At 45.1% G+C, this 24,843-nt stretch overlaps 1 protein-coding gene across 1 annotated transcript in view; it reads left to right on the plus strand.

The window, feature by feature from the left end:
* NPTN (neuroplastin) overlaps nt 1-24,843 on the plus strand; it is a 77,281-nt gene that overhangs the window by 36,162 nt on the left and 16,276 nt on the right. Inside the window, exons 5-6 of the mRNA XM_065688737.1 lie at nt 14,056-14,224; nt 19,268-19,362. Coding sequence (XP_065544809.1) covers nt 14,056-14,224; nt 19,268-19,362 — 264 coding nt within the window. The remainder of the gene's footprint in view (nt 1-14,055; nt 14,225-19,267; nt 19,363-24,843) is intronic.

Here is a 24,843-nt window from a genome sequence, read left to right on the forward strand (position 1 = left end):
CTCTTAGACTGCCAGAGAAGTAGAACTTTGTTCTGTCCAGCTAAAGAACTAGGGAAAAAAGCTCCTACACTTCAAAGTGTCACTCTAGGCAGCAGGTTGACATCAGTATGGAGCCAAAATGAGGTACTCATTTCTTGTCCTGATCATTCTCTTGCCGGAATCTATTATCACATCTTCTACGTTATGGAATCAAATATGCAGGTATGGGGTTGTTGCAGAAAACTGAAGAATTGTAACCACTGTCCAGAACTCACGAAACCGTGTGTGAATGAGGAAGATGCTGGAGGAGGTTTGAACCAACAGCTCTGTATAATAAGGATGTATTTGGGGTGAAAGTAATTTCCTGCAAGTGGAGGTGTGTGGCTGTAATTGCTATGACACACCAGTGTCTCTTCTACCCAGTAGCGTTCCTATGAGCTGTACTTTGATGTGGGGTGTTTTCAGTGAATTATGGTTACCGAGAGCAGCTTATTCACAATAAAAATGACCATAAAATAATAGTTGCACTTAACTTCACACCACAATGACTTTTAAGTGTTGGGTTTTTGTATTCCAATAAAGCTCTTGAATAGAAGCATCCAGTGTGTGAACCTTGAACTTCAGAGCCTCAACCTGATCGATGGGGTTTGTGTTTGGGGGAGGCAGTTGGACCAGAAGCCCCTCAGAAATCCTTTCCAGACTGAATTCTCTGGTTTATAACCTAGAAGCTGATTGCTGTGTCCTTTCTCCATCCATATGTGCAGAGAGTTGTTTCTTGGCTATGTGGGACATACATCCGGGATGGTCACACAACAGCAGAGGCTCTGAACCCATTTACTTAAGGACGCTCTGAATTTTACTTCAGCAAACAAGTTGAATTAGTTTGTGCGTGAATATTTTTTGGATGCCAAAAAATAAGGTTTCCTAATGCACGGAGACAGCAGGAAAGTTGGTCTGAACTCAGAAAATGTTAATCATTATGTTCGTGGACCTGGAGAAAGTAATCCTCAGGTTTCCCCCTCTGAAATGATTCCAATGCTCCATCATGGGCTCATGCATTTTAGATGATGCTCTCTGAGTAAGGTTTTCCTCTGTTGCAAGTCAGAACCTACCCTCAGCTATTTAAAGCTGCAAGATGTCATTGCAGGGATTAATTCCATGTGTTGCTGCAGTTCTCGGCATGCTTATAGGTGGTATAGGCTCATCTGGCTATTTGATACATATGTCAAAGGGCTGGGCTTTAAACCTGCTTCTGCAGTTGGCTGAAGAATAGGAGAAAATAGACAAAAAACGGGCAATTTCTTTTTAGTTTATGGAACTTGGGTGCTGTGTTTTGGGGGCTTTAGCCCCAGATTGTCTGATGGGCACATGATGGTTACTCCTCAGTCAAAGAAAACAGGGAATGCATTCTAAAACCTATCTCTTCTCAGTGAAGTGATTGTGACCAAACCCATTTCTAATCAGTGGTATGATTAAAACCTATGCTCTCCCAGTGATGGGAGACCATCAAACGTGGTAGATGGTGGGTGAAAAGAGGCAAGGTGCTTTGGTGCTCTCCATTGAGCTGAGGTATCTTCAACTCCTCCATCTGGAGTACTGGCTCTCACGTCTTTGTTTTATTTCAGATACCTCACTGAAGGTGAGCCCTGGAAAGAAACTAGCCATGAATTAGGCTGCCTTTTTTCCATCCTAAATGAAGAAAATGTAATCCTTTGAGAAAGTGATGGTGGTTTTTTCCACCCTCAAAACATTTATCGCTTCATTAACACCCTTCAGTGAAGAAGAAGGTGTTAATAACTCAGGTACCAGTTGAAGTAACTAGCAGCCACCTGGAGCTTGGCTTTTCAAAGCCTGGATTGCAGCAGGAGAATGTTGAGGGGGGAGAAGAGCAGCTTCGTACTGCAGTTTTCTTTGGTACTCTTCTGCAAGTTCTAAACGAGACTCTTGCCATGAAATCAAGGTGGAAACAAAGCTATAGTTAGGACAGAGCAAAGCCAGCTGAGGAGGACTGCCCAAGATCATCTGGGCTTTCATGCTTTAATGAAGTCTTTACAGCTAGCGCTTAAATTTCATCCCCTTTCCTGAAACTGCAGTTTGTCTGGTCCAGCCTTGGAGCTTGGATCCTTAATTCCACCTCAGAAGATCCAGAGATTTATCGAGTCACATGTGCCAGTGGTGGTAAAGCTTTGCTTCCTTTATCTGGGCAGAGCCTAAGGGTGCTTAAAACATCATTCCAGCTTTTCCTGTTCTTTCTAAAGAATTAAAAAGTCAGACTGTGAAATTCCGACCACCAATTAGGAAAAAGGTGTGAAAACAGCTTAATGAAAGCTTTTACCCTGGTGCCTATTTTTAGTGGCAGAACGTCGATACCAAGGGTCTAGCATTTGCTAGAGTAATGTATCAGGAGCATTTTGGGTCTATAGGGCGTCTAAATAAATACAGATATATAACTTAATACAGGACATAAAAAACTCCACTTTGGCAAAGATATTTGGCTTTTTTGCTATTCCCTTTAGGAAAGACATTCCTGAATAGGGCAACATTGGCCTCTTGCTGTTTACACAATGGGTTTCATTGTAATTATGGACAATATGTAAAGTACAGTCCCCAAGTAGTCCATGTTTTATCTGTGTATTGTGAAAATGGGGTTCATTCTTGCACCAGCTTTGCAAGCTCTCTTTTTGAGCTCTGAACCTTGTTTTCTTTCTTCATGTAAGTGGAATCCACCACAAGTTAGGATTGGAGCATTACCTTGCTTGATGGAGACTTACACTGCTTCACCCCTGACTAGAAACTTGCTTTGTTACCTCTATATTCCTTGTGGTTGAAAATATCCTTGGAAACACATTGTGTTTCCTTCATTTGGGTCACCTCTGTGTGTTCTTGCACGTGTGTCCTGCTTTGAACCTCTCTGAACAGCCCCTTCTGCTCTTGGGCTTCAGAGCTTCTTGTTCCGCAACCTTTGCAGGCTCTGTTTTTGAGCCAAGTCTCCCCTTGCCATTTGATGGTCTTGTGCATGTTTTCAGCTTTGATATTCATGCTTCATACACATAAGCCCAAGGGAAATAAGTTTGTTCTGCATTATTGGGGCTTTTTGCAATACATGCATTTCCTTTTCACCTGGGTGTCTCTCTTTGCTGGATTGGGTTAACATTTCCTTTCGTCAGCTAGCAACTTACCTGCATTTTCTTAAGGCAAAACATAGCTTTGGGGTTTTTTTTTTTTAACCCCTTTCTTTAGACCAGACCTAAACTTGGGGAAATTGATATTCTCCCCACTTTACTTCTCCAGTGCTATTGCAATCAATTCTGTTGTAACCTAGTGCATCTTGTGTTAAGTGTCAGTAATGAAAGGATATTTAGATCAATAGCTCAATCACTTCTGCATCTCAGGGATGATTCTGTCAGGCACTGCTTTCTGTATGTTCTTAGGCTGGTAGTTGCTGCTAGCATATTAGTGTTACAGTAGTTGTTGATGTCTCTGTCAAGATCCGAATTTGTGTGCTCATCCTAGGAGGTGAGGAAGTTGGGAAGCCCTTTGGTCATAGCACTGCTGATTTTAAGCTATTCAAGGGGGCTCCAGCCAAAGTAGGACTCAAGCTGCTCTACAGGCTTCTGGAGTTTGTCAAAATTACAGTTAGGTATTTCCACACGCTTGTAATGTGCATAAATTTAATCCTCCAGTTCCATCATCACGTCATCAAGAGGATAAGTCTTGTTCCTTCTCCCACCTACACCTCTTCCAGAGGAACTCGGTTACTGCCTCTTCTCTGGCTTGTGTCAGTGAGGGCGATAGCTGCCGTTGGAAGGGCATTACTGGTATGTAAAGCTGAGAACGTAGCTTGGCTTGGCCTTGCCCGCATTTGGCCAACAGGTAGCTCATAAGTACTGGCAGAAGAAAAGTGACTCTCTAAAAGGGGTCTTCCATTACTAAAGCCTCCTCAATGAAATCAAGTTGCTCAGGAGTGGTAAAGCTGTGCTTTTGTGCTCCTTTAAACCATCTGTCTTCAGGCTCTCTGTCCACTCTCCTCTTCTGAACTCAGCATTTGGCCAACATGGAGTTTTTCCAGCTTTCTGGCTCTCCAAGTCTGCCGTACATATTTCTCCTACTGCATATGGGATTTTTTGGCTGCCCTTTTGGCTGGCTGTGAGCTTCTCCCCCACTCCCGGTTCAAGTGCACCTGGCTTTCAAAATGCACTTTTTCTCAAATTAGATTTAGTGGTTCTTCAGCAAAATACACATTTTTACTATGGGGGGATTGCAAATGTGAGGAACCTTCAAGGAATAACGACAATGTTATAATTAGTTGGAAAGATAATGGTGTAGTTGAGTAGCTGCACCTTGCACCACAGTGTGTGATACTTCATAGAATCATAGAATCATAGAATAGAATCGTAGAATAGTTAGGGTTGGAAAGGACCTCAAGATCATCTACTTCCAACCCCCCTGCCATGGGCAGGGACACCTCGCACTAAACCATCCCACCCAAGGCTTCATCCAACCTGGCCTTGAACACTGCCAGGGATGGAGCACTCACAACTTCTGGCATTGTGGTTTCTCATGAAGACCTGTCGAGCCCCTGAGAGAGATGTTTAACAACAGGTTTTCCCTTGATCTTTATGCATGAAAGCAATTGGCTTTGAAGGTATCCCAAACCTGAACAACCCTCCCCTTCAAACACCTTTGAATGAGAACTTGCTACGTAACAGAATAACTCTTTCATGACTATATTATGCAGTAAATATAGCTGCTGATAGAATGAACATTTACAATACAGTTTTCTTGTAAGCACTTTAAGGTGCTTATTCCTATTGTATTTGACATTAAGGATTCACTGCAGATTTGGGCTATTCTGCTTCTTCCTTCTATATGATCTTAAGGTGTGATCTGTGGATTATTGCCTCCTTCCTCCGCTTTCCCAAGAGCCCTGACCTCTGAGCTTTCCAGTGTTGGCTGCAGTTTTGCTCTGCTCTTGTGTAAAGGGCTGACAGTCGTACACCGACAATGATTCTTCCTACACTTTACACTTTGGGAATCAGGCAGCTGTAAATCTCAAATCAGGGCAGGTTTTCAGTTTGAAATGGCTACAGTATAATCACGTTAACAAAACCTTGACCTCTTGGCTTGATCTGTTTGTGTTTTGCTATGTATTTGTTCCCTTGGTGCTCCTGTCTCTAGACCAGAACACGATAATAACAAGGCAGCAGTACTGTGCTTGGAGAAGACCAAGTAAGGAAACTATTGGGCTCTGAAAGCCTCTTATGTAAGCAATGAAATCTGGAGAGTGTCATTTTCTGTCTGGTTTTGAGCAATAGTGGAAATCGCTGACAATTGCCAAAAAATCAGGAGCACTTCCCAGGCTCCTGTGGTGTTCCAGGGAGCATTCCCTGTAATATGTAGCCTTTTTTCCCTGGTATTCCTGCCTTCCTCAGAAACATGGCTGCTTGGAACTGGCAGGTTCCAGCTTTTTTGCAGCTCCTAGCTAGAGATCTTACTGGGAAATGGCCCTCTGGCAGATGTACAGTAGCTGCAAGCATCGCCTCCGCTTACTGATGCTGTTTGATGTCTTGCCTTTGCTGTTCTGAATGTCTGAAATACAGACATTAACCCCAGCCCTTTGTAATGCAAAGCGTTTATTAACTTGTATATGGAGGCTTTTCTACTACCTTCATTCCCATCTGTCCATCCAGGATTTTACTGTAGCCTGGAATATCTTTTTCGAAGAGCACTTTTACCTCTTGCTGGGGTGGGGAGTGCCACCAAGTGAGCACCATGGTCTAGTGTGAAGTACCCCTGCCTATGGCAGGGGATTGGAACTGGATGAGCTTAAGGTCCTTTCCAACCCAAACAACTCTGTGATTGTATGAAATCACATTTGTGTGTTTTCTTTGCCATCTTTATGTGTGCTGATAACAGGGCTGCTCGGATGAACATCAAGTGTTGCATTGAAATATATCATCAACTGAGATGTTGTTTTTCAAGAGGATTTGAAACTGATGGAAATGTAGGTTTAAAACTTCAACCTGGGGAATATTTACTAAAGGGACCTATTGCTGCAGTGGTCCAGTTTAATCCTTTTAGATTATTTTTAGGCTTTGTGCAGAAGTTACAGTTCTTTTAACAGCTTAGTGAATACAGAACCAGATTCAACCCTGAAAGCTTTTGACAGCATGTTTTAGTCAAATTACTGAGACTACTTTTAATAAGAGGATTTACGGGACTTCCATCACTCTCTCATGCCACATATGTCTATTGTGTAGCCCCAGCAGGAGTGCAGCTCATATTATGTTAAAATATGCAGTTACAGCCTTTTATCCCTGCTGCAAAGGCCAGGCAAGGAGGTGTTCCTGAGGAAGTGGTTGCTTAGTAGCCAGGACAGCTGGAGAAATAGGATTGAATTAGGATTTGGGATCACTTGGCCTTTGACTTCAGGGATGCATTTCATGATGCATCTTTGTGATGATGAACCTGTAGAAGGTGGATCCCTTCTTGAGTATCTTGCCTGAAGTGCTGTCATCTCTTTGGCTCATCTCAGTATTATGGTGGAAGGTAGGAGAAGGTAGCTTTGGTACAGGAGGGAAAGCACTACGATTTGGAAAGAAGATAGTCTGTGTCCTATGCTACTGCTTCAGCCTGTTGTGCCTAGTAAACCATGTTGAGGTAGATGTCAGCCTCTCTGATTCGTGCCTCTGTGGGAGCAGTCTTCCTCATTCAGCATCCCTTGAAATGGGGACAGTCCAGCAGAGCAAGATCACAACCCAGGCTCCTGTGTTACCTCAAACAGCAGTGTGAAAACAGTGTGATCCTTGTTAACCTTATGAAGCCACAACAGTGGTCTTAGAGCAGTTTACTACCACGAGCAATTAGAGGCACTTGTAGTGCAATAGCTTTTCCTCTCTCTCCCTGCAGCACTGGATTATTTGCTGTAATATTTGATCACAGAGCTCACCTCCTCTAGTGCTGGAGTGTGAGGCTGGAGCATCCTTGTCAAATGAGGCTGTAATTGAAACCATTTGTGAGGTTAATACTTGCTATTTTTTGAGTGTTCTTGTAGCTGTTCCTTGCAGCTACGGCACAGTTGCTCTTCAGACAGGACTGTGCTGACAAGGAACAGGCTGTGTGTGTACTCTAGGGACTCCTGGCCTTGTTTTCTTGCCCAGATTACTCTTTAGAGATCCATCTATAGTGCAGACTTCCCATGTAGCTGTCAATGTGCAAATGTTTCATGAGTGTGGCCACGCAATGGGGAGGGGAATGCTATTTAATGAGTGCACATCAGAAATCTTACCAAGGCTTTAACCTTTCTGTGTTCTAATATCCATTGAACTGTCAATCCTCTCCCTGAAAATAAGCCATGAATTTGAGGAGAGGGATGACACAAGCTGAGGTTTATCAGCTGTGTGGCACTCTAACCCTGCTTGTTGAAGGGAGCACAGCAGTATATGACAGGTTTGGTGCATAATCTGTCTGGCCAGCTGTATTCTAATCCTGTAGTTTCAGGGGGGGCCTGCTGGGGGAAGAGTCTAGCTTTAAGGCAACACTGTTTTCAATGGATACCTTGGAAAATAGGATTAAAGGACAATTTAAGATGTCTGTGCTCTTAACACAGCTCCAGAGCTGGTAAGTATTGAAGGATTCCATGCCATAATAAAGATATTTTGGCCTGATCAGGAATGTCATCTCAGCATCTTGTTTCAGAAGGCAAAAATCATGTGCTCTGTCAAAATACCTTTGATGCTGTTGATTCCCTGGCTATCAAAAGGGTATTTTGGCCTGTGTGTGTATATAGCACTTTACTTTAGCAGGTTGTGAGGCTTCTGGAGCTGTGGTGGTCCAGCTACTTCAGGAAGTAGGTCACTTGGATGTTGAGAAATTCCCTCCCTTGAAAGTCCAAAATAGATGGCAGGGAAGGTCAAAGCAGGGTTCAGAGTCATGAGCTGTGCAGGGCAGAAGGTGAAAGTTTTAGCCTTTACTCCCTGTGTAGATGGGTCATAGGAAGCAAGAAATCCCTTCAGAGAGAAGCCATCTGGCCATGAGCACTCAACACTTGCCAACTACAAAGTCCACACAACTGAAAGGGGCTTGAAAACCCATCAGTCTGCTTGGAGGTGCCTCCGAGCTGGTGTGTGTTGCAAGCACAACTGCCACAGATGGATCCCCCAGAGTGGCTGGAGAAGCACATCCTGCCATGAAGCCATGCTCCAAACGGGAGTGTGCTGCTCCCAGTGGGAGTGGGCTGTTCCAGACTATGTCCATCCACCAGTGCCCAGTGTTGCGCTTTTCCTGTGCAAGTTGTGTTACTGTAGATGCTAATGTCTTTTCTAACTCTTTGTTTTCTGCACCCCATTGCTTTGTTCTTTATAAGCTCTTTTGTTTTCTGCCGCTCTGTCACTGCGTTTCTGCTGCCCCTCCCTCTAGCTGGGTTTGTCAAGTCGCCCATGTCAGAAACTAAACTCACGGGGGACGCCTTTGAACTGTACTGTGATGTGGTTGGGAACCCCACTCCAGAGATCCAGTGGTGGTATGCTGAAGTCAACCGGGCTGAGTCTTTCAAACAGCTGTGGGATGGCGCTCGGAAGCGCCGTGTCACCATTAACACTGCCTACGGGGCGAATGGGGTGAGTGTGCTGAGGATAACCCGCCTTACCTTGGAAGACTCTGGGACTTACGAGTGCAGGGCCAGCAACGATCCCAGGAGGAATGACTTGAGGCAAAATCCCTCCATAACGTGGATTCGAGCCCAGGCTACTATAAGCGTCCTTCAGAGTGAGTCCGGCACCCTACAGTAGTGGCACTGTAGTATCTAGAGGCAGTCTAGTGACCCTCACCCTCCTGTCACCCCGTCCAACCCCTGCTCCCTTGTGCTGTTGTTCGGAACCCAAGGCTGCTCCTCCACCTGTAGTGCTGCCGTTGTCTGCCCTCTGTGTCTCTTCTCCTTAGGATCAAAGGACTTGGGAAAAATCTGTGGATTAGTTTCAGACCGTCTGTGTGAAAACAAGCCCAGTGTTGAATCTGTGTTTCTTCCCTCCCCCCTTTAGTGTTATAGTAGGTTTCTAGTCACCCTAACGCTGGCTTCTCCGTGAGTGCCTTCATATTTGATTTGTGTTCTTCCCAGGTCTAGCCATTTCATTTTTCTTCTGTTCTCTTGGAATTCTCTCTGAATGCCTTCTCACATGGTTTCGGTTGCATATATGCTGCTGTACAACTCCTTCCCTTTCAGTTACATGTGGCCTTTAATGGTGAGATTTTTCCATGAAGTCGTGGTGTTTCTTCTCCTTTCTAAATTGCAGCATGTTCCTGGTGGCTTCTCTGATGCAGCAGCACTGAACCGATGCAGCAGCACTGAACCCGATGCAGCTATTTTTAACCCAGCCTATGAAAGGAAGGGGGGGGGGGGAATACCTTCCTCCCCAGTGTTGAACTAATAACATTTAGCTAATGATTTTCATCTGAGAAGACAACTTTGGACAGCAGGAAAAGCTTTCAAAAGCAGAGAATATAGTTGACCCAGAATGGCTTTTTTGTTCTTTGTTGTTAGAAGACTCTCCTGCATTCAGCTCTCTTTTAGAGCAGTCCCAGATGAGCTTGGACATTTATATTGTAGAAGTAGTAAGGAAGAACCCTGTTTCCTTTTGTGTGAGGTGTAAAACTCTTGCCTCTGCTAACAGGAGGAATCGAATGTCTAATGAGTTATAGGTAGAGTGAACTAAATGTGCACCATGAGCATGGTGTTACAGGAGAACTTGCTTTCTCTGTGATTTCTCAATGTCTTAACGTGGCAAAGAGTGTAGGCTTTATTTTGTTCTTGTACTCTGCCTAAATAAACCTTTTCTATGAGTACCACTTTGAGATTTGTCTGGGCACAAGATATCAAACTCTGTAATTATGTCTCGGGTTTTGGAACACCTTTAAATATCAACCCCAAACTCTTCCTAAAATGTGGTGCTGCAGTCGGTGCTGCCTGGATCAGAGACCTTCCCTCTGGGAAATGGAAACAACATGGATGTATGTGGAAAAATTGAGAGGAAACCCAATGATGTGGACTGACTTGTGGATTTAAGTGGCATTGGGTCATTCAGCTCAAACCCACTCAGCTTTCAGTCCTACTGCTTGGTTCCTCCTTTGCCCTTTGAGGTCCCAGAGGACTTGGATGTGTAGATTACTTGCATGACCTACAGCAGCAAGAGCTATGTAATTGTAGGAAATGATACGACCTTAAGACAAAGCTAAAAGATTTGTCTTCTAGGAAGTATTGTCTCCTGGACATCCCCTCTGCCCCTGTAAGACCTTTAGTTCTTCTGGAGCATGACGAGTCTGGTGTCCTGTGTCCTGTCTCTTTGTGACCAGTCGGTGTTAGTAACCTACTGAGGGAGAAAATCCTTTTCATATGAAAAGTCACCATTTGGGATTGAATTACTGTGAAGATGTCTCCATATGGAAAGTGGGTTTTTCTTCTCTCAGGCCATTGATACTAACCTGCTCCAGGGACTGAAGTTTAACCTTTCATTTACTCCCCAGTTAATAGCATCTTGTTGCATCTGATGCTAATTCTGAAGTGTGTGTCGTGACTTCATTGCCAAGTGCCTTATGCCCAGGGTAATTCTGTTGCTTTGTGTTTTACTCTTGTATTTGAACCAATTACTTTAACGCTTTAACTCTGTAACACTGTGTATGAGAAATCTGACCAGCTGCTGCTTGGGAAACAGACCACTTGGACATCAAACTCCTGCAACACCATGCTGGAAATGGTGATAATGGGAGGGAAAACAGGTTTCCGAGCTGTCCCTGGAAGGTGGAGACCATCTGAAGCTGTCCAAAATGTCTCAGCTGTGCTATTGTGTGTGCGAACATGATTTGTCATCGAAATGGGAATTTCTGATTAAACATATTGGAGTTTCCAGCTAACGATGGCCAGTTTGCTGCTGGCTTCACGTGGCATCACTGAAAGGGAATGTCAGGTGTATCAAAAGAGCACTATCCTTTCAATCCCAGCTTGTCTCAAATACCAGCATTTGAATGCAGAGAGGTCAAGTGCAACTTGATTTTTAAAAGTTAGAAGCGAGATGCTTGCCTTTGGGGCTATCTCATTCCTCATTTGGATGAAGAATTTCACTTACCGATGGTTGTTTTGGTTTGGGTTTTTCCACTTGAAAACCTGATCTCACATCAAATGGGCAGTTGGAGTGATCTGTGAAAGAGGCTCTTCAGCATTTTGCTTTTTCAAGTGGACATTCTTTGGCTGTCGCTGTCCCAGTAGTATTCCATTTGCAGTTTGTCTCCTCAATTCAATGAGACTACAGCTGCCCGATTCCTTGTTTATTTAGATCAATCAGAATACCATCAATTCAGGTAAAAGATGTAAATGAGCTTGCAGTTGCCTTGTGTTTTCTTCACCTAAAAGTTAAAAAGCTGCAAGTCAGACACACAAAGCCCCAGCCAATTCCAGCACAAGCTTGAGAGCACTAAGTGTTGTCTGGACATTGCAGCTTAGCAGAGAGGTAGGTAAGAGCTGGAGATCCAGGCAGGGTTTTTTTGTATGTTCTTTGTTGTTTTGTATGCTTTTTGTAGGGTTTTTTTTTTTGTATGTGCATACGGCCTGTAGGGCCAGGCCAAGGGGAATGGCTTTAACCTGCCCGAGGGGAGACTGAGCTGAGCTCTTAGGCAGAAGCTCTTCCCTGTGAGGGTGCTGAGGCGCTGGCACCGGGTGCCCAGAGAAGCTGTGGCTGCCCCATCCCTGGCAGTGCTCAAGGCCAGGTTGGACACAGGGGCTTGGAGCAAGCTGCTCCAGTGGAAGGGGTCCCTGCCTGTGGCAGGGGTTGGAGCTGGATGTGCTTTGAGGTCCTTTCCAGCACAAACCAGGCTGGGATTCTGCTTCACCAGTGTTGATGCCAAAGAGTCCACTGTCAATAGAATATGAAAGCAGATTACCACTGTCAGAACCCTTCTGGATTAAGTCTTTAACTTTCCAGTTTATACAGGGACTAGGTCCAGATTTTCTTGGTGCCTTTTTCCTGGTGCTGGCATTTGTGCAGTGCTCTCTGATGGCAGCATGTGTGCTTCCTGTTTCTAGGATCACTGCAGGCTCATCTCTGCTTCAGGTTGTGTCTCAGCCCAGCACAGACAGCGTCAGCATCTGTTTCAACAGCACTTGTTGGATGTGGTGCTGTCCTGCCAGGGACCTCCTCCTAAAAGGAAACCACAGCACTTATTTCGTAGGCTACAGGCTTGGAGACCCTGCCTTGAGCATCCAAGAAAAAACATTTATTTTGTACCCCATAGGACCCAAGTATGGGGAAAATGAAGCAGAAACACAGTTGAAACTACATGATAATAGCAAAGTGTCAAAACCCCTCCATTGCTCCAGTACCCGAGAGTTTTTCTGCACTGAAATGATAGTCCTAGTTTTAAATAGATGTGAAAAGAAGCTGTGTAGCTGAAGAAAGGGGAAAAGATGCACAGAAGTGGAACGCCTTTGTCAGGTTATTAGTAGGTGAATATTTTTATTCCCTGCCTCCCTGGGCAATAGTCTAGTACTGGACTATTGGCTAGATGAATGTTTTATGTTGAAAAATGCCATAGTGGTATTTTCCACTTCCCCTCATTCTGTTTCGTAACTGGTGCTCCAAGCACTCGCAGATGAATATCCAAAAGGCTGCGTGGCTGTGACTAAATTTATATCCCAAATATGTTACCAGGAGGCATAACTAAAGGTACAGCATTAAAAAGCCCCTTGCTGACTTGCAGAAGTGACAAAGAGGTTCATCCCTGACCGACTTCCTCACCCGACCAGCACCACGGGAGCGTGGTGGGTGAAATGAGCAGCAGGTAACAGGTACCTCTTTGGAATTCATTTCACCCTTGGAAGTAATGAGGTGCATCAAAGGAGAGGACACACAGCAGCACTGCCGTGGTAGACGCTGCTATAGCAGTGGCCTTTAGCTCAAGCTGAACTACAGCTGCTACGAAATCTAGATATTTTTGGAAGGCTGATAGCAAGACTGCATTTCCTTTGAGCTCTGTCATCCCGGGTTAGGTTTCTGGGATTTACAGAAAACTTGACATGAGACCTTCAATAAAAAGGTCTTTTCTTTTTTCCAAGTTTGGGAAGAAACTTGACTATCTACAATCTCATCAACCTTATTTGTTAGAGGGTAATAGCCATCTACACCATCTGAAGAGAATGTGGTTATCAACTAAATGTAAGGACAGTGCCCTCATGCCAGTATTACCTCTTTTGAAAGGCTTTCCCCTAAAGAAAAGGTGAGTTTGATGTCCCCAGGTAAGGCTGTAATGTGACACAGCCTGGCTTCAGTGCCTGTTGCAGCTGTCACCGTGTATGGTGCCTGTCGTCCGCTTGTGCAATGAGGCTTGCGTTTGCTTTATGTTCTTTGTAAATGTTTAAGGTTACTTTAGACATGAAATGGTTCCAGGCTCTGATTTTTACACGGTGCATATTCTTACTTCTTATTTTTAAGGGCTGCTTTCAGCCATTCTTCATCAGACTCGTGCCTTATTCGCACTCACATTTCAGACATCAGCAGAGCTGGGCCATTTGAAATACCTTGTGTTCACAGGATATTTTCCATACGTAGACATGAGCCTTTTTGCAGGAGGAAGTCCAGAAATATTATTCAGAAGACTCTTTAACTTCTCTGTAGAAAATGGGTTTATTTTTAAACCTCAAAGCAGAGGAACCAACTTACAGCCAGAAAGAAGTTGCTTCCGAAGGCCTGGCTGGTCTCTTATGTGTGGTCACAGGACATGCATTTTTCCATGTTATGGTCAGTAGTGTTGACATAAACCATTGATTAATGGTGTTACACAGGAATCTGTAGTGATGTTGAATATTAAACAATCTAAACTAAATAATTCCCTCTTTCCCATATAGGAGTGCTGATCCATAAGGTGTTGCCTTCACCAAGTTCTATTGTGACTTTCTTGCTGTCTCCCAGATTAGTGCACTTATGTTCCTTGTGTAGTCTTTTTCCCTTCCCAACTGCCCCTTTTGGATTTTAGACTAGTGTGGCACGGTTGCCAGGGAGGATTTGTGCCTATTTAACATGTCCTTTGTTTCAGAGCCCAGGATCAATGCCAGCGAGGATGTAGTCATTCATCTGTATGGTCCGGCTGTCACATTGCAGTGTAACCTCACCACAAGTCCCAGCCCCCTTTCTGCCAGTTACTGGGTGAAGAATGGAGAAGAGATCCCTGGCACTAGAAAACCTTCAAACACTACAGAATACAAGTAAGTCCTTTTGGAATCATCTTCATGGGAGAATGATAAACCTGGTAGGCCTATGGCTTTGGAACACACATTGGGATTCCAGGGTTCCTGGTTCAGCTTCATAGTGCTCAGATGAATGGAGCTGATCTGCACTAGAGGTTCCACAGAGTATGAATAGTGTTGAAAGAAAGATTCTGGGAAGTTTATTGATTTCAGTGTATGTCTAACATGAAGATAGATCTGCAGCTGTGCATCATTATCACAGAGGGAATCCCAGCACACAAATCACTGCTGAATTCAGCTGGTTTAGTCATTTTCTGGCCATGGGAGATAAACTCTGTGTTCTCTGAGTTGTTAGTGATGAGTTGTCAGGTCACTACTATGAAATGATACCAAATCTTGGTTAAACCATTGCAGCTGTATCGCTCATACTTCTTATTTGTCAGTACCCCACGTTTTCAACTCTGATCTGTTCCACATGCACATGTTCTGGCTTTGTCTCTACCTTCTGGTGTGAAGGAGAACAGAACATTCACATTTACAACCATCTCTTCTGTTTCACTGTAGAATCATAGTATCAAAGCCTGGTTTGGGTTGGAAGGGACCTTAAGGCTCATCCAGTTCCAACCCCTGCCACGGGCAGGGACACCTTCCACTAGAGCAGGCTGCTCCAAGCCCAGTCCAGCCTGGCCTTGAACACTGCCAGGGATGGGGCAGAAATCCTTGGAGGGTTTCTGTATTCCTGCAGTGGGGCTATCTTGCCATGGAGTTGATGACAGTACGTGAAGCTTGCTCTCATCTTGAAGTGATGCCATCAAGGATCTGTTTTGTGTGTGCGATTTTCTTGCTTTTCTTATTTTGTCCTTCCATTTCCTTCACTCCAGGCCAGCAGGGCTAGCAAATCCAGCTTTGTGGTCAGTGTCAAGCAAAGATGAAAAGCACTTAAGGAATGTTTTAACCATTGGTGGTAACTCATTCTTTGGAGACATTAAACCCCTTCTGACACTCCTACTCACCTCTTAAAGCCAGGACAAGGTGCTTATGTCTGGTCAGGGCCCACTATGTTATATATAGTGCTTGTTGTTTAATGTTCCTTGGCTGTACAGTGAAGCAAGGAAACATGCCTACGCACTCAGTGGGCTTTTTTCCATCTCTAGCAGAGTACTGTGGGCTCTCTACCGCGCTGGTGTTGCTTCTTGGTACAGGATGAAGAGATATTCCAGGTTTTCCTTGCCTTAGCAAAGCATCCTTTCATCCACAGGAATATGGAAGTGAGGTTTGATTCTGATAAAGCTGTTTAAGTTTTCACCTTTGCTTCCACTTCAGCTCACCTTGCATTATCTGTTCAGTTTTGCAGTTAAAAAAGTCTCAGTGCCATAATTCCATCTTGTTACTTCCTGCATCCAGTGTTTAACACGGGCTGAGCTTTGAAGGCTCTGCTTTCTTATCTAGCAATTAACTTGATGAGTAGCTTTGTCCAAAAGCACCAGTTTGAGTGGTACAAGAGGCGTTTTGCATCATGGGTACTGAAAATTACATGTTATTATTCAGGGAACTAAGTATCAGTCTGACTTCTTTGCAGTCTGTTCCAAGCCAGGGTGGATTTTTCCTTCCACATTCCTTTGTAAAGGAAGAATTAGACTTGTTTTCAGTTTTCACTTCCTGGAGAAGAAAGCAGGAAGATAAGCAGACCATAAAGTCCCTTTGTTCCCAGTGAGCGAAGGGTTTGCTGGACCACACTGCAATCACGGGGACAGCTTGAGGAACGAGTAGGTCTGCACTTGCAAAGTAAAGCTTGAATTACTGATTGTTTTTAAGCTGCTTTGCTGCATTTTGTGGGTTCAGGCTTTCTGTGGCATTTTGTTGGTGCAGATGATCACACAGTTTGATCTGTTTGTTAACTTCTAGTTTGAGTTAGTTACTCTTTAAATCTAGCAGTACCACATCCTGCCTGTGAGGATCCATGCAAGCAATGGCAGCATAGATGCAGTTAAAAGAGGAGATTTAACACCAGCATTGGTTGATCTTTTGTATTCTCTTAATTTTCCTTTAAAAAGTTTCAGGTTCTTGGCTTTTCAGTCATTAACTTGCATTGGTTGGCTGTAAAATGTTGTTAGTACTTGAAGGTCAGTGTTGTTTGCCATCCAGAAAGCTTCAGAATTCACGTTCAACTACTTACCTTAAAACCCTTGCATCAGACAGTATTAGAGCTGGAATACAGTGTTCTTAATTCTTCATTCCATCTTGGTGCTGTTCTTGCTGGAAAGCTAAAATCAGGATGCTCAGAGTTAAATCTAGGGGTTTAGTTCACCATTTTAATGACAAAGGGGCAAGAATTATTTGCAGTGTATTATCCTACAGGCAGAAGGTGCCTGGAAGTGGTTCTGGCCATCCTGTGCTTTCATTGTAGACTCGTGTCTGCACTCATAGTTTGGAGGACAAAAGTAGCGAGTTCTTTGCGAACTTCTCACCAGTTAATTCAGACTTACTGAGCTAAACCAATCCAGCCACTGGGGTTTACTTGTAGTTCTTGTTTCGCATCTGCTGAAAAGGCTCCATCTGCAAAAAGCTGGACTCTTCCTAAACCCACAGGCCTGAAGGAAGCTGTTGCTGAGGAGACTTGTTTCAGGTGCTTGTCTGTCTTTAAAACTTGGCAACTGGATCAGTTTACATTTGCTTTAATGATTCATGGTAATAATACTCGAGTATTGGCTCTTGTAGTTTCACACTGTAAGAAAAGCAGTCTGTGTAGAACTGAAAGAATACAGCATCTTTCCCCCCCCCCCGGCTTTTAAGTATTGACAATAATGGATAAGAAATAGCAGCGGTCAGATTATGATAACTGAATTGTTAAGGTCCTAAATGCAATTACAGAAAGCCAGGTATTTTCTGCCTACCCACACTATTGCAGATCCTTAAAATAGATGATCTGAAACATAATAGCAGCCTTCCAGTATCTGAAGGGGGCTACAAAGATGCTGGAGAGGGATTCTTCATCAGGGACTGTAGCGATAGGACAAGGGGTGATGGGTTCAGACTGAAACAGGGGAAGTTCAGTTAGAGATAAGGAAGAAGCTCTTTACTGTGAGGGTGCTGAGGCACTGGCACAGGGTGCCCAAAGAAGTGGTAAATGCTCTATCCATGGCAGTGTTCAAGGCCAGGTTGGATGGCCTCTTGGGCAACATGGCCTAGGATGAGGCTTCCCAGCCCATGGCAGGAGATTGGAGCTGGGTGGTCTTAAGGTCCTTTCCAACCCAAACCATTCTATGATTCTGTGTATTAACTTCATAACTAACCTCAGGCTTTCACCAGCAATTCTGAACAGTAAGTGCTCTAACCAGTGAAGACTTGAGTCCAAAGACTGTGTTTAACTGAGCAGCTTTTTCCATGTGTCTAAGCAGTTTCCATGTATAAGGAAGTAGTTGAATTATTTCCTTACAGTGCTCTCTGCAGAGTTGCTCCTCATCTGCATGCAATTTACTTCATGCGTTTTAAAATTAATAATAATAAAAAAGCAAAGTCAAGAAGCCTTTCAGTGGAGGGAGGGATGAGGAGAACCCTGCGGAGCTGTAAATTCTGCATCACATCCTCATATGCTTTCCTAGTCTAAGATGCCTTTTGTAGGTCACTATCTGAAGAAGTTATGCATAGAGCTTTTAAGTATCCACAAGCTTTCTGAAAGACAACAAAAGCTGGTGAACTTGAAGGTAGCACCATCTCGAGTGTAGCATCATCTTTGGTTTTTTGGGGTGGTTGGCATTTGTTGTAGCTCAGCTTTAACTCTGGCTGGTTTGCATCTGGTTTGCCCTCAGGTGGTTGTTACTGCATCAGTCTTGCCTAATTCTCAGTGGCAGCAGATTCCTGTGTGCTGTCTTCCTTCAGGAGTGGACCAGCTTTTGTGGTTTTTCCACATCCAGTTTGGATCAGAATAGACTATTAATGGAGCAGTCTCATACCTGCTCTGGAGAAAGGAAAACAGCTTTGAAGAGGGGTGTCAGCTTTGATTGTATGTGTAGTCTTGCTTCCAGTTGGCCATGCTATACTACTGATGTATAGTAGTATATGCTGCATCAAAAGGAGCGTGACCAGCAGGTTGAAGGAGGTGATCCTGCCCCTCTACTCTGCTCTTGTGAGACCTCACCTGGAGCATTGTGTGCAGTTCTGGTGTCCTCAGCATAGAAAGGACATGGAACTGCTGGAACAAGTCCAGAGGAGGCCACGAGGATGATCAGGGGGCTGGAGCACCTCCCGTATGAAGACAGGCTGAGGAAGTTGGGGCTGTTCAGCCTGGAGAAGAGAAGGCTGCGTGGAGACCTCAGAGCAGCTTCCAGTACCTGAAGGGGGCCTATAGGGATGCTGGGGAGGGACTTTTCGTCAGGGACTGTAGTGACAGGACAAGGGGTAACGGGTTAAAACTTAAACAGGGGAAGTTTAGATTGGATATAAGGAGGAAACTGTTTCCTGTTAGGGTGGTGAGGCACTGGAATCGGTTGCCCAGGGGGGTTGTGAGTGCTCCATCCCTGGCGGTGTTCAAGGCCAGGTTGGATGAAGCCTTGGGTGGGATGGTTTAGTGTGAGGTGTCCCTGCCTGTGGCAGGGGGGTTGGAACTGGATGATCTGGAGGTCCTTTCCAACCCTAACTATTCTATGATTCTATGTCTCCATACTCAATGGAGGTAGTACCTTCAAATCCTGTTTCTCACTCAGTGGGAGGCAATACCTGCCTAGTAGGCTACTGACTTGAAGATGACTTGCTTGCATCAAACTAACTGTAGTGTGTAGTTAACTGATGTTGCGCTCCTTCTTTGCTTTTGAGCTAAATGCAGCTTTTCCAGCTAAATCGCTACTGACTTTCCAGACCAGAGCTCACCCTTTTTCTTGGCCAGCTCCAGCCTTTATTTCAAGTAGGTACATCTGTAAAACACACCAGGAACTAATAGGCAATAGCTGTGAAATTCAGTGCGAAGATTAACGGGTGTGGGGAAGAAATAAGCTCCTGGCCTGCTTGGTTTTGGTTGCTAACACAGTATTTAACACGGCTCCTGTGTTCTCTCCCTGTCTGCAGGATTTTGAAGCCCAGAGCAGAAGAGTCAGGGGAATACTTGTGCGTGTTTGTGTTTTCAAACTCTCCCATAGCCAACGCCACTATAGAAGTGAGAGGTACTCTTTTGTTTGCTTCTTTTTTGTGTGCTTTTTGTTTCCTCTCGCTGCAAGTGAATGCTTTTACTGCCTCTGCCGTTTGCTGTGTGTCTGTAACTTGAGGCCTTTCCTAATGATACAGAGCCTGTGCCCAGTCCTTGCTTATGATTTTAAGGGAAAGTCATGGGGGAAAGATCTCATGGATATGGGAGCGTGGCCATTGCATTTGTGGCCCACACAGGCGATACTAAAACACCTCCTAGCACATGCCCCTATGCTCCTTTGGTAAATCCGGCTATCACGGGAGAGCAAGCCTGGCCAGCAGGATAAAGATTGCTGTAGAATACGTGTTTGCTCCTGCAAAGGCTGTTGCTTCCTCCCTGTCTCACAGTAACTCAGGCTATTTGAATGTATTCAATGTACTTTGAATTTGTCCTGAAAAGGGGGGAGAAGAGAACCATCGTCTCCTGTGTGGCAGCTTGGAACTGGTTTTGTCTGCAGGAGCTATTTCAGTTCCTGGGAAGGCCTGGGTTTTGGTTAGGACAGATGCCCTGTGCCAGATGGGGGGTTTCTACTTTCATGCACCCTTTTTTGTCACTGTCTTGTGCATGTTAGTAGCTTCCTGACATCTTTAGGAACCTAAAATCATGGATGGAAGCTGCAGAATGTGAAAGGTTTGCACTGAGCTTTGCTGTAGTTGTTGAACAAAAGAGCAGGGTTTCTGTTAGATGTAGAACATAGGGGTAATAGGATAATGTGAATATATAGGATATATGGAGGTGATGGAGTTTGATACAGTGTTAAACTCCTGCCACAATGCTGTTGAATAACTATGGAAATCACTGCAGGAGCCTTGGTTTGCCCCTTGTGTGCTGCAGTAAATTGGAATTAGGGCAGCTTTGTTAACCAAGGCTAGGTGAGTTAACCCAAAACCATGTTTAAAGTCTCACAACCAGCCTATATGTGCCTGGGACTATACTGATGCTTTCTTTATGGAGGTGTATGTACTGTAAACTCGTCTGAAAGTATGCCAGCATTCTTCACCATCCTCCTTAGAGCCCTAGTTCAATGTGAGCTTCCCCTGCTGCTGTTTGAAAATAGCAAGGGGGAAGGAGGCTGCTTCACACTGGCTCAGCACCCCTGCACAGTGACACAGCTTAGCCTGATGTGTATTGTGATCCTTGCTGTTGAAATCAGGACCAGGGATCTGTAGCAAAAGCTGACCTCTTTCCTGGGCATTTTTGGTGCATGGTCAGGCTCCCGAATCCAAAGGGAGGAAGTGGGAGTAATTCAGCAGGCTGTGGGAAATGACAAATGGGCAGTATTATTCCAAATGCCATCTTTCCTCTCCAGAGGACAGCGGTTTTGAACCATGCAGACATAAATACTGCCAGATGAATGAGCATTCCAACAGATGCTGTACCAAGAAAAGCTTGCTGATTTGCTGTGTTGATTTTCAGAGTTGCTCTTCCAATGATCTGGCATAAAACAACCTGTCACAATGTAGTGTGGAAGCAAATCTGATGCAGAAGCTGCTTCTGCAAGGACAAAGGAGATCTAAAGTCCATGCTCATTCTCATGCAGCACAAGTTTGTGCTGGCCCAGCTGAGAGGTGTGTGACATGTGGACACATGAGAAATGGATTAGTAGTGATGAACAATGTGACTGCCCCACTGAAAGCCCTTATTGCCTTGCTTGCAGCAAGCTGAATTCAAACTTGCACTGCACTTCTGGTGAGCTCGTCTGCTGGGTGCTCAGGGTACATAAATGCAGGTTGGGTTTTCTTCCCTCTTTGGGGGATATTGGCTTGCATTCTGCTCCTACACCATCCTGGCTAAATCTTCTCCTGTTATCTTAATGAGGCTCTTAAGCCCTTTCTGCTTTCTCAAAGCTGTTTTGGGGAGCAGACCTCTTCTAGGGACTGAACTTTGGTACTAGGCTGGGTAAGACCTTTTTACAGCTTTGTATGAGTTCTCAGAAGAGCTTTTGGAAACGTTTGGCTTGGGGCTTCTCTGCTGCCAGAGGCAGGGACACAGAACTTGGCAGAGAGCTTTACAGGGACACAGGATTTCATGTTGGAAAAAGCAAAGCCCATAGATCTGACTGGAGCAGTGGCACAAGGGGCAGAGAGAGAAGAGTAACTAATCCTACTAACAGCTTCTCACACGTTCCTTATACGTAAATACAGATAAGTAACCATCAGGTAAAAGGTGATGACTCCAGCACTGCTCTGGGCAAGTTTTGTACCTGCATCTTGCTGAGCAGTCACAATTCCAGGCCTTGGTGACCCTGTTCTCCAGCTCCTCCTCACAGCATCCCAGAGTAGCTGATGGGCCTCAAACTCCTCCTTGGCAGAGAGAAGTACCAGGGTTTGTCTAGGGTGGGAAGTACCTTGTCCAGTCTTTTGCAAAGCAAATTGGAACAAGTGTATACTTCTGAACAGCCACTTTCCTACCCAACTCCTGCTATTTGGAAGCATATGTAGTAATAAATTGGGATTGAATTCAGAGCACGAGTTGGAGAACGTTGCAGTCTAATTGCAGTCCTAGTGCTGTACGTAACTTCATTAGATCAGAGAGTATTCCTTTGAGCTAGTGCTCCCGCAAGAGCTGTACAGCTTGACTTCAATGGCATCGCACCCGTTTTCTTGGCTGTAAATGTCTCTGAATAACATCCATGCTATTGCAAAGAATACACAGGCCCTTTGTTTCGTTTTCCTTTGCAAAGGAAGGCAGTTTGGGGTAAATATTCTACACATTCTGTCAAAGCAGTTCTACTTCTCAAAGCGAACAGCTTTATTTTGATGCTACTTCATGTTACCTACTTGTTCATTGAGGCGCATGTGATCTGTTAGTGATGCATGAATCTTGTTTGGCCATGCAGATGCTGTAATTTCATGCTTACCTGCACGTGTGGCCTGTCACAGTATACTTGTGGTTAAGCAATTAGACACAAACGTAATTGCTTAATAGCTAATTAAGATGATACTGCAATTTTGAACTGCTGATGTACATAGAAAAGATGGTTCTGACTTGTGGACCAAAATAGGGCCTTCCTGACAACTTGTGAACAACTTGAACAAATGCCTCGCAGCAGATGTCGTCCAGGATACACCAGCACCATTTGCCTTTTATGTAATGCTGCCCCTTTTCTTCCTGAATCCCTACATGTGCTCTGCAGGAAGCTAAAAACGCAGGAAGATGAGCGTGGCTGCGGGAATTGCTGGACTGCAGGTTTCAAGCCGATTTTCTTGGTAACAAACTTCCTAAGGCAGCAGTGGAAAAGAGTGGGGTTTAATGTCAATCTCCTGGAATTCCCAGAGACAGTTTCCTTCCTACAGTTGGCTTTTGGCTCAAGTGCCTGGTGAAGACCTAGAGTATCCTCTCTCAGTTCCTCTGAGCCGTTAGGGGCATTGTGTGAGTGCAGCTCTAAGCCTGAAACAACAGCCTGAGCAAACGGTGATATTAGGAAGCTTCTGCCTTAAAACAGGGATTCTTGTCCCCACCTCTGCTCCTGCAGCAGAGCCGGCTGGCTGGGAGCACTGCAGGTAACCAGGCTGTGGTGTGTGATGGGGCTATTTTCAGCAGAAGCAGTGATGATGCTCCTGCCAGGCACTGTGCTGCCTGCTTCCCATCTGGAGGTAGGCTTTTGGAATTGCTGTTGCCACACAGTGGAAATACCTGCAGTGCTGTTGCTGTGCGGTGCCAGAGCTCTGAAAACGTGAAGATAAAAAGAAAGGAAAATAACCAGTGAACTACAGCCCTGAGGAATTCTGCCTCTGCAGTCTTTCTGCTCTTATAAAGATCTTGGGGAAGGAGGAGGAAATGGGTTTGTGTCTTCTGATGCTCCAGACCATCATCTGGTGCACAGCAGCAACAGTGAGAACCGGATGGGGAAGAACATGCCCTTTAAGTAGCACGAACATCAAGGAAGATGCTGATGTATGTAGTGTGACTGATGGAGGGCAGCTGTCCTCTCCACACTGCCTTCCCACCAAAGACTCCCTTCTTCCCATGCGCCTGGAGAGGCAGCGCTTTTTAGTGCCTCTTCCTACAAAGCCTTTGTGCCATTATCTCATCAAGGGAATCTTCTGACTTCCCTCCTCATCCCTCGCTCATTTTCAGAGAATCCCAGCCTGGTTTGTATTGAAGGGACCTTAAAGCTCACCCAGCTCCAACCCCTGCCCCAGGCAGGGACCCCTTCCACTGGAGCAGCTTGCTCCAAGCCCCTGTGTCCAACCTGGCCTTGAGCACTGCCAGGGATGGGGCAGCCACAGCTTCTCTGGGCACCCTGTGCCAGCGCCTCAGCACCCTCACAGGGAAGAGCTTCTGCCTAAGAGCTCATCTCAGTCTCCCCTCGGGCAGGTTCAAGCCATTCCCCTTGGCCTGTCCCTACAGGCCCTTGTCCCAAGCCCCTCTCCAGGTTTCCTGCAGCCCCTTTAGGCACTGGAGCTGTTCTCAGGTCTCCCCTTCAGGAGCCTTCTCTTCTCCAGGCTGCCCCAGCCCAGCTCTCTCAGCCTGGCTCCAGAGCAGAGCTGCTCCAGCCCTCGCAGCAGCTCCGTGGCCTCCTGGACTCACTTCACCTTTACTTGTATCCTCCCCAGTTGGTGTTGGTTTCCCATGACAGCAAGTGCTCAGCCCTGTCCCAGTCACTGCTCTGGAGAGATATAAACCAGCTTTTTAACCCCATCCCCCCCCAGGCTCAGCTGAGCTGGGCGCTTGTTCCACACGTGATACCTGCACTTGGAATGTTACTTATCCGCTTTCATTCTGGCTCCAGCCCAAGCAGTGTGCTGGGAAACGAGTGGCTATTTCAGTGGGTATTTCTTGGAAGATCCCGGTTTCCTGGCTCTTGGCTGGCTTCACAAACCTCTGCTGCAGCTTCACAGCACTGGCCCAGAAACGCATGAATAAATCAGATGCTCTCTTAGCACAGCTGCATCTTAGAGTGGTCCAGGGCATTGCACAGAAAATGCACATCACATTCTCCCTGCAGAGCCTTTGGTGCCTCAGCTCCCTGCCCAAGCTATGAAGTTAGTCAGGGATATGAATTACACCAGAAAAGAAACCTTCCAGAGCCCTTTTACTGGGGCACCTGTAAAACATCATATTTTTAGGTGCTTCTGCCCTTGCTTTAATTTTGTCTGTTAATGGGAAAACTGGCACAGGTTCTGTTAACTGGGCCATGGTTTGGAGGTGTTCCACGTATTAGTAATGCTGGTACCATATCCTGAAACTAGCTGCAGATTAAGGGCTGAATATCTCCTAGATACGAAGAAATGACATTGTAGTAAGAAAAACCAACCTCTGGCACAAACCTGCTTTCTGCTGTGATTCAGTTTAGAGCTATCCAAAGCATTGATGCTTAGCAGAAGTTGACTCGTGTCAGAATGGCTAAATCTGTATTTATTAGGGTTTTTTTGAGAGCAGTTAATTGAAACTGACCCTCTTTTTGCTCTTCCACGAGCCCTTGCAAACAAGCTTCCAATGTTCTCCGTTTCAC

The sequence above is a fragment of the Lathamus discolor genome, chromosome 8, assembly GCF_037157495.1.
Source record: "Lathamus discolor isolate bLatDis1 chromosome 8, bLatDis1.hap1, whole genome shotgun sequence".
Lineage (NCBI taxonomy): Eukaryota > Metazoa > Chordata > Aves > Psittaciformes > Psittacidae > Lathamus > Lathamus discolor.